This window comes from Ctenopharyngodon idella, chromosome 16, assembly GCF_019924925.1.
Source record: "Ctenopharyngodon idella isolate HZGC_01 chromosome 16, HZGC01, whole genome shotgun sequence".
In the NCBI taxonomy this organism is placed as follows: Eukaryota; Metazoa; Chordata; class Actinopteri; order Cypriniformes; family Xenocyprididae; genus Ctenopharyngodon; species Ctenopharyngodon idella.
In genome coordinates, this window is record NC_067235.1 from 14,461,646 (window position 1) to 14,472,068 (window position 10,423).

Sequence of the window (10,423 nt, forward strand, 5' to 3'; positions counted from 1 at the left end):
GGAGACTTAAAAATTCTTAGTGACCCCAAAAATTTGACCCATTAGCTTAGTTAATTTACAAGAATATAAATGTCATGAGAGCCATATCAGCAAATGGAAAAATAATACATACCCTACAGTTTACTCTGTTGACTATTACAGTATCCAAGACACTAATTATAGAGATGACAACAGTATAGTTGTCCCTGCTAGTATTATATGCACATGTGATCATCCAACCACCTGTTGATTCCATCCATAACAGAGGGAAGGTCAAATCTGACTTTGGTAATATGAGCTAACCATTTGTTTTGTTCTAAATGAACAAGTAGGCTACTCTTGGTAGGAAGTCAGACTGTAATTTAAATATGTTTGAGGGCAGTGACACGATTTATTGGGGGACGCTCAACTGTGCGGGGAGTCAGATGGCTCCCTTTATTTAGAACACTAGGACAAGTCAAGTATGGGCAGAGGAAGAGCTCCCAAACACACTCCTGCCCCTGCACATGTGTTGGACATGTGTGTTGTCATTTGTCTCTGCAGCTGTTGGGACAACACCTCACAACTAAACCCCCTGTGCCAGTGTGTGTTTGGGACCTTTAGGGGACACAAACAGTGTCTTGTCAGCTAACACATTTCAAACAAGTAGTTGTAATGGATTCTCGGCTGTCGAAACAGATCCAGTGCTCCGTGTGTTTGGGGGACTTCACGGATCCAGTGAGCCTGCTTTGCGACCACACGTTCTGCCGACAGTGTATCAGCAATCATTCCCAAAGCAGCCGCTTGAGACTGTGTCCGGAATGCAGGCGACCCTACACCATGTGGGACCTCCGGTCCAACCGTGTCCTGCGGAATATGGTGAATGCTGTGAGGGAGCACTTGAGCGAGCAACAGGCACTGAACTTAGCGGCTTCGGGAGCAGACGGTGGAACCGCGGTGAGAGTGTTTGAAGAACCGGAGAAGCTGGTGTGTTCAGATCATCAAGAGAAACTCAAGCTGTTCTGTGAGACGGACCAGAAACTGGTGTGTCTGATCTGTAGGGACTGTGAGAAACACCAGGGACACAAGTTTAAACCTGTGGAGGAGGCAGCTGAGCCCAGAAAGGTCAGTGAGTGAGGACTGAAAAGTCATAAACTTTAGATACTTTCATTATGTTTGTGATTGACGCTACTCAAATTGCAGGTCATAACCAGGTCAGAAATCTGAAATTATTTGGTTACACACCACAACTTTTGCACAGGTTTTGGCCCTGATTTGCAATTTGGTGAGTCACTACTAGTTGCCAAAAATCAGAGCCAGTGTACAGATTTGAGTTGACCAAAACATATTTGATATTTTCGCCGTTTTTAGAAAACTTTTCATTTGTTATGCGTCTCCTAGCAATGAAGCACACGTTTCTGTGCAGGTTTGTTGTGTTTGGAGTGACTTGAAAGTGTGTGTGATCCTCACTCATTTAGTGTATGATGCCCAGTTTTTCTCTGTAACCATTTACAAAGTTGGCAAGTGTATGATGCCTAGTGTTTTAAAATCTGTTCAGTCATTATTGTATTCCAGCCTTAATTAGAAGAACGGGTGAAAAAAAAAAAACCGAAACTTGATAACATTCTTCAGACGTACTTAAGACATTTTGCTTTACTTTTGTTTCAGAGATTTCAAGTATGAAACATAAAATAATGCAATGGATTTTCACATATGATACATTCCTGCCAGTTTTCTGTTTTAATTGTATTTCATTTTTTCTTTAATTATAAATAAATGTAACCAAAATTATTATTATATTCATATTTTTGAAAAGTGCAAAAAAGTGGGATAAAGCTTCAATAATATTTTATTGGGGTTTAGTTTGTCAGAAACTAAAACATGTGGCCTGGTTTTACAGACTTAGATTAAGCCAGTATTAATTAGTTCAACTGGGACATTTAAAGGGATAGTTCACCCAAAAATGAAAATTCTGTCATCATTTACTCCCCCTCAAGTTGTTCCAAACCTGTATGAATTTATTTCTTATGCTGAACACAAAAGATGATATTTTGAAGAATGTGGGTAACCAAACAGTTATTGGGCCCCACTGGGGGAAAAAAATACTATGGAAGTCAGTGGGGTCCATTAACTGTTTGGTTAGCAGCATTCTTCAAAATATCTTCTTTTGTGTTCAGCAGAAGTAAGAAATTCATACAGGTTTGGAATGAGAGTGAGTAAATGATGACAGAATTTAAATTTTTCAGTGAAAGTAGCTTTTACATAGCTTTTATAAACATGCCTTAGGTAAAACATTACTGATGTGCATCTAGAGACAAAACAATGCCACTGACATATTTGAAGATATGACAGTGCAAGTTGCTTTCAGGTAAAACAGCTCAAACATGCATTTTAGTCTGGGACTAGGCTTAAGCCTTGTCTGTGAAACCGGGGTGTAAATGATTAGTTATTTATTAGGCCTAGTAGAATTTATAAGAAATTATTATTCCCTTTGCATTAAAGAATTTAAGAGCTTAATTTCAAAAGTACGGTCATTAGTCAATCTTAACAGAACCTAAGGGTTAAAATTGTTAAAGTGTAACTTCACAGATTTTCAACCCGCTATGTATTGTTACGGTAGTATACTGTCAGTAGTATATGTAAATGGCGGACTTTTGCTGACAAATAAATGTTAACTTCTTGGTCCAGGTAACACAGAGAAAGAGTAAACATTCTCTTTCTCTGTGTTACCTGGACCGAGAAATTCACATTTATTTGTCAGCAAAAGTCCTCCAGATAACACAAAACATGTCATTTGATGGAATTTTGACAGGTCCAGGGCTTTTGTGAAAATTGCTTTTTCTTTCAGTGTTTTTTCCCTTCAGTTTGGCCTAATACACTGTGTCTGTCATCCAGTTTGAAATGTCGACTAAAAACACTGAGGTTTTTTTCAGGTTTTCTGTTGCGGTGTTCTCTCCATATTTACTATTCTTTGCAGTTTTTAGCCACTGCCAACACGCTGGATCCTTCACTGGAAACTAACTCACTCCCGCTAAAAATTACTGTATGAATGCTTTCACCAGGGAACAATACAAGTCGACATCATTATGACTAAAAGTTTGCTAAGAAGTATTTCTAACCAAAGCAAGGCCTATTTGACTCTGGTAAGCATATCCATAGCAGACTGGTGGGAGTGGCCTTGGACAGCAACACGCCCAGTGCATTATTTTATAATACTTTTTTTTAATGGAAAAGCATGTAAAAGCAAGTACTTTCAACAGACAATGAATAACCTAAAAAGCTTGATTCTTTCTGCAGCAATATTACGGACAGGTTAAATATCATTGTAGTAATATGAAGGAAATTTTACAGCTTATTTAGTCAAAATGATGGATAAGGATTATTTGTAGTGGAATTATGAATTGAAATCAATCTTTTTGAGTGGAACTTACTCAAACCAGACGTGCCTCCCATAATCTAAAATTCAGTATGCTTGGAAAAATGAATGTTGCTGTAGATTGAAATCTGCTGTTTTAAGGTAATGCCTGAAATATGAAATATCTTGTGTGTTGTAGAATTTATTGTTAGAGCCTCTGAGTTTCCTGTCAAAGGAGAATGAAGACCTGCAGGCTCTTGTCAAGAAACAGACGAATGAGATTTCTAAAACTGAGGTGAAAAATACACTTTACACAAAAGAGTGAAACAGATCACGCAATCAATCTGAAGATTTCATAAAGGACTACAGCAGGGTTCATTACTATCCTCTTTTTTTTTTTTTCTCTCAGGAAAGGTCTCAGCAGCTTTCTTCCCAGATCTCTGCTCAGTTTGAGGAGATGCACCAGTTCCTGAGGAAAAAGGAGGAGCAAGTGAAGAAAATGTTGGAGAAGGAAGAGAAGGAAATGATAGAAAAGATGAAAAGAAACAGAGCAGAAATAGAAGAGAAGCTGAACGATGGAAGAGAGAAGGAAGGGATTCTACACTCAGTCTTTGAGTCTGATGAGCCAGATGGGTTTCTGCAGGTTCAAACAAACATTTGCATTCAGCACAATTTGTTCAACTATGTCCATTCTATAGACATTATTGCAGTAGGCTACAATTAGATGTTATACAGTTTACTTATATATTTGTCATTTTATAAATATTATAATATAGAAATTAAGTAACACTTTATTTACAGTTTCCTTTACGCATCTTACATGTAGTTGCTATAAAAATAACAGTAAATTATTATGCATAATTATAAGCAACTAACCCTAAACCAAACCCTAACCATAATTATATAGTAAGTACATGTTTGTAACGTATCCACTGGGAGGCGAGTTTAACAAACCCATATGCAGTTCTGTTTAACCAAAGAAACAAATACAAAACAAAGATGTGACATGACTTGGAATCACATGACATGAAACCAGGAAACATGACTGACAAATTTAAGATAAAAGACACAAATGCATAAACAACCAAAACCTAAAACAGACGTAACATATCCCCCCTCTATGGGTGGTTCCCAACACCCAAACACAACACCAAAACAAAACTAACAAAAAGTCCTGGAGGGTGGTGGTTTGGAGGAGGTCCAGGGAGAGGGATTTAGAGCCAGGCGGTCCTGGACCGTGGAGCGGAGGCGGGATGCGGCTGGGACCGTGGAGTGGAGATGAGACAGGACCGTGGAGCAGTGGCTGAGACCATGGACCGTTGAGCAGTGGATGTAACCATGGAGGATCAGGTGGCCATGGTGGAACCAGCAGCGATGGGGACCATCAGGATGGAGCCGGCGGAAGGGATGACCACCAGTTGAGCAGGGCACCACCATGGCAGAGTTGGTGGATCAGGACATGGACACCCTCCATGACCGTGAGGTGAGGCACAGTGAGTTTGTGGACAGCCCCATTGACCGTGGAATGGGGCATAGCGAGTTCTTGAATGGCTTCCTTGGCCATGGCATGGGGCATAGTGAGTTTGTGGACGGCCTCATTGACTGTGGCATGGGGCATAGCGAGTTCTTGAACGGCTTCCTTGGCCATGGCATGGGGCATATTAAGTTTGTATATGGCCTCCTTGGCCGTGGCATGGGGCATAGTTTGTGGACGGCCTCCTTGGCCGTGGCATTAGGCATAGTAAGTTTGTGGACGGCCTCCATGACCGTGACATGAGGCACAGTGAGTTTGTGGACAGCCCCATTGACCGTGGAATGGGGCATAGCAAATTCTTGAATGGCTTCCTTGGCCGTGGCATGGGGCATAGTGAGTTTGTGGATGGCCTCCTTGGCTGTGGCATGGGGCATAGTGAGTTAGTGGACGGCCTCCTTGTCCATGGCATGGGGCATAGTGAGTTAGTGGACGGCCTCCTTGTCCATGGCATGGGGCATAGTGAGTTAGTGGATGGCCTCCTTGGCCGTGGCATGGGGCATAGAGAGTTTGTGGACGGCCTCCTTGGCTATGGCATTGGGCATAGCGAGTTGTTGCAGACACTGCTGCCTCTAGAGAAGTGTGTGCGGCTCACACACACAGAATAGCAGTGGCCATAACTGCAAGCATCGTAGACGGTGGAATGACCTCCGGGACCACCTAGAATTGGGACCGCTGGCTCATGGGGCATGGTCAACCTGGGACCTGTACCCGTGGCTGGGAGCTTGATACCCACAAAACATTTTCTTTGGGAGGCTCTGGTGTGGCGGCCATGATGTGACGAGGCTCTGGCATGGAGGATACTGTGGGATTGCAGGGTCCCTCATCTGCAATTCCCACCGTAAATGACAACAACAACAGAGCATAGGCAATATATTCGGGCATAGAAAAATGAATTTCCCCCCAGGCATCCCAGAACGAATTGGCTCATTTAATCCATTAAAAAAAATGTCCTTAAGTGCCACATCATTAAAATCCACCACATAACAGTTCACAGAAATCCACCACACAGTCCTCAATGGGGCGATTGCCTTGATGGAAGCAGGAGAGCAACTGCTGGGTTCATGGTGTGGTCTAGTGATGTCACATGAATTCAGTAAACGAAGGTTTGTTACGTCATGACTGTTTCGAAACATTTAGAAATTTCAATGATTTACCACTGGGGGACGATCTCTGTAAACCCATGAATCATGCGGATTTACTGAGATGCCCCTCCCACTTACCCCCACCCCCCTTCCCCTTTAATCATATTAGATGATTAGTTAATTGCATTTGATAGATTTTACTTTCAATAAAACATTTGCATTGGGTTTGTAAAAGGTGTTTTTATGCATGTTTGGCCTGAGTTTTTGTTGCATTTACACTGTTCTGAACAGCAGGGGTCACCAGCATGTTCGAACACTTTGAAACAGTGAATCATTTTGCGAAGCAATTGGTTCAATTGATTCAAAGCTTGGAAAAGCTTTGTTTCTTCCATAACTAGTGTGGTCTAGCTTTCTATAATGTATCCACTGGGAGACCAGTTTAACGAGCCCATGTGTAGTTTTATTTAACCAAACAAACAAATACAAAACAAACAAAGACTTGACATGACTTTGCTAGATTTGATTAAGAAACAAGGAACTCACCAACAGGTTACAGGAAATAAGCTAAACAAGGCACAGTGGAAACATAAGGGCTATATATACACAAAGACTAATGACTAACAAGATACACCTGAGCATGATCAAGACAATGAACCAATGACAAAACAGAACTGAGTAACATGACAGGATAAACCAATGAAACATGACACATGAACTAAAGAACCAATGAAAAGATGACAAGATCACATGAGGGAACAGGAACAAAGCCACTGGAAGGCAAGCCTGCAACCTTTAGCCAAAAAAGCTTAATGGCTAATACTAACACACCGCCTCTGGCGGTACGCAGGGAAGGAGACCAGAGGCTGTTTTTTGAATGTATGTCAATGGATGAGAGTTTTTTTTATTTTCCTTCTTCTCACTAACATTCAGATATTAACAATGGTTAACACTGGGTTATTCATAGCTGCAGTTTTCATGACAATAACCATTTGCTTTGTCTGGTTCTTCTCCTGTAGTGGTGGACTGAGAAAGGGCTGGAATTTGTTGAAGAGATGAAAGAGAAAGAAAGCTGCAGTGAAAATAATGACAGTGCTTCTCAAACAACCAAGTATGACAATATACAGTAATGCTTGAGTTAAACGTCCAACTCTGCAAGTATCCCATCAATTACATTCATCTCCTGTATTGTAGGTTCAAATCAGCAGTGAAAAGCGTAAATTTCGCACCTAATTCTTTGTTCCTTGGCCTTCATGAGACTCATTTGCAGTTTATTGTGTGGAAGGAGATGCTGGGCTCCATCAAACCAGGTGAGGACATCAGTTATCAACACTATATATTAAAATACATGTAAGAGTATATTAAAGGTACACTATGTAACATTTTTATTTAGAATTAACAAAATTTAAATAATACATCATCAATCATTCCAAAATGTGCTTTTTGTCTTACCCTGATTCTATTGTAAGTGTTTGTAATTTTAGATTTTACGGGATAGTTTTTACTGGAAATTGCGTACATACGTCAGTTGCCCCTGCGTGTCTCGTCATATCCGTAAATAGAGAAAAGTTGCTCCGGCTAATTTGATGCCTATATGGTGTGAGAGTGGCATAATTTACCACAAAAGAGCGAGAAAGGTTGACATAAAGCATGCTAAATCTTGAACCTCCAGAGAACCACCCATTTTACAAAAACGCCGAACAAAGGAAAGTTTGCTGGCAAAAAGAGAAAGCGACAGAGCTCGTAATAAAACGAGAATTAACATTGTCTTGGAGATGGCGAGAACTGAGGGATTTGAAATGTTGTAAAAGCGGACAAAAGATTGCGTTTTTATTACTCAACAGGTGAGTTTATTGAACAGATAATTTGCCATACTCTTGTGGTGGAAATTCCCCTATGCATCTGACTTAAGTTAAACCAGGTGTCACCTGACATCTCCAATATTATCTTCAGGTGACTCCCACTCTGACTACGTCGGTAACTCTCACGCCTAAAAATAGCTCTGACTACATCAGATAAACCCAGATGCCTAAGACTAGAAATACTAGTAATCTAACCGCATAAGATGATTAAGAATAATAGCTACTCTGGATAAATTTGGATTCCTTGTCTGTTAATGTGTAAAGCTACAGTGATGTCTTCAGCTAGTCAGCTTAAGATCCTTTCCATCTAAACTGGTTATATCTCTTAAGCCAGGTAGTGAATGTTTTATGAGCAGCAGGATAACCATATTCATCTGCAGTCACGCAGAGCTGAAGCAGTTTTGTTTTTTAACCTCTAGAGGGCCAAAAGGTACATAGTGTACAGTACCTTTAATTTCTATTGTGAAAATATACATTTTGCAAATTCAGTTTCAATATTTGTACACTACCAGTCAAAAGTTTGAAAAAATTAAGATTTTTTATGATTTTGAAAGAAGTCTCCTTGATAGAAGTAATAATAATATTAGTTATTAATCTGTGTAATAATATTTTAACAAATTTTTGCTCAAATAAATGCAGCCTTGGTGAGCATAAGAGACACATACATTTGAAGAAAAATAATAATTATTTCAAACTTTTGACCAGTAGTTTCTGACCATTAAGCTAAGCTGCATTTATCTTTCAAATTTTTGTTTCTCTTTCTTAGTCCCTGATCGTAATGTCATACATGACTGTCATGACCCATACCTGAGGGTCTCCTCCGATGGGCGTAGCGTCATCCGCACATCCAAAAAGGGGATTTTTTTGCGTCACAAAGACTATAGGCCTCTGGCCAGGACCCACAAGACCTTCCAGTCAGGGCAGCACTACTGGGAGGTGGACGTAGGAGCGAAGATAGACTGGAGCGTGGGCTTTGATGGTGGCTGTATAAGCAACTTGAACAAGGACATTGGACTTCACCTTAAGCATGACCAAGGCTACTGCATCAAAGAGTATGAGACAGTGACAGAGATAGATCTGACAGTGAAACCACGCAGGATAGGGCTGTACCTGGACTGCGACAGGTGTCAGGTGTGCTTCTATAATGCCGATGACATGACTCTACTGCACACCTCCACATACCCTTCACCCATCCCTTACTCGCTCAGCCTCTCTCCTGGAGCTTATCTGGCAGGGAAGAATGCTGATCCACTGACAGTGTCCTGGAACTGATCGGTCCAGGAAACAATTTAGACACTTTATTAAGATGGTTATAAGAACAGGTCAATTTATGGTTATTGAAGTGAACTTAAATAATGATGTACATGATGAAATAATGCTTGAGAGATAATTAATGGCTGCTGTATTTACTTGCTCACTTTGTTAGTAGGTGGTTTTCTTTTTTTAGACAATTTTTGAAAAGCACTATGAGCACTAAATTCTGATTACAAATTAAATTTTCATAATGGAGAAAAAAGGAAAGAAGAAAAGAGTTTTTTCCTTCATTTTAGACAACAAGGGAAATGCATGGAAGCTTATCTGGCATTTCCACAACATTAGAAAAAAATTGTGCTTTGGTAAATCATAATTATGACATTGTCAAAATTATGATACTGTATGAGAAAAGTGAAAATTATGACATACTTAAGACAATTATGAGATAAAGTCATAATGATTTTCAAAATTTTTATTTTAATTTTTAATTTTTATTTTTAAGTCATAATTTCCACTTATCTTGTAATTAAATTTTTTTTTTTTTTTGCAAAAATCACTTTTTATGTGAATTTCAGCCTTCTATCTCATAATTATGACTGTCATAGTTTTGATTTTTATCTATATGACTTTATGCAGAAATGGGCTTATAGAAAAAAATTTTAGATGCAGCTACCATCATTATAAAGTCACCTTCATTCTTTTAACATGGTTAATTATAGTAAAAAGAATAAAAAATAAAATACTAGTTCATATATATATGTATATATAGTTTATGGACTGGGTTGTATGGTTTTTCCGGTGCAAATTCACAAAATCAACAAGGTGCATGGAAGGAAAAATCAAAAGTAGCCTATCTCTTGAACAATACCAATGTTCAAAAGTGTTGTTTGATATTAGAAATGTGAAAAATTACACTTTACGTTTATGGCAAAAGAAAAATGTCTCTTTATATGCCACAAGAGGGCAGTGATATAAATTGATTTTTCGTTTGTGAAACATTTACAGTGAGAACACTGGGTTTGGAACTCACTCTAGAAATTGGACTGTATGCTCATGTTTTCCACTATTTTGTATTTTATACATTTTACAAGTTATACGTTTTTATAAGTTTTGTTTTGTTGGTGACGAGCGGCACATTAAACAGATCAGATCAGTCTTATCTGTACTTTCAAGTGCTTCCGTTCAGCACGTCCTGATTATTTTTAAACATATTTTGTTGACCCTGGAACAACATTCCTGTCCGAAAATTAATCCTAACCCTACCCATAACATATCCCTAAAATCAAAGGAAAATGATAGGTGATTCTACACCGATGTAGAAGCACCTAACCCTGGTTGTAAACCTAAACTTGACAAAACTGTAAACTTGTCCATCAGATCT

General features: G+C 39.3%; 1 protein-coding gene across 1 annotated transcript; it reads left to right on the forward strand.

The window, feature by feature from the left end:
* Positions 1–231: 231 nt before the first annotated feature.
* trim109 (tripartite motif containing 109) lies at positions 232–10,204 on the forward strand. The gene is made up of 6 exons (XM_051866477.1): positions 232–1,083; positions 3,513–3,608; positions 3,723–3,956; positions 6,946–7,037; positions 7,121–7,236; positions 8,555–10,204. The coding sequence occupies exons 1-6, from the start codon at positions 634–636 to the stop codon at positions 9,058–9,060; spliced, it is 1,494 nt and encodes a 497-aa protein (XP_051722437.1). The 5' UTR covers positions 232–633; the 3' UTR covers positions 9,061–10,204.
* Positions 10,205–10,423: the final 219 nt, after the last annotated feature.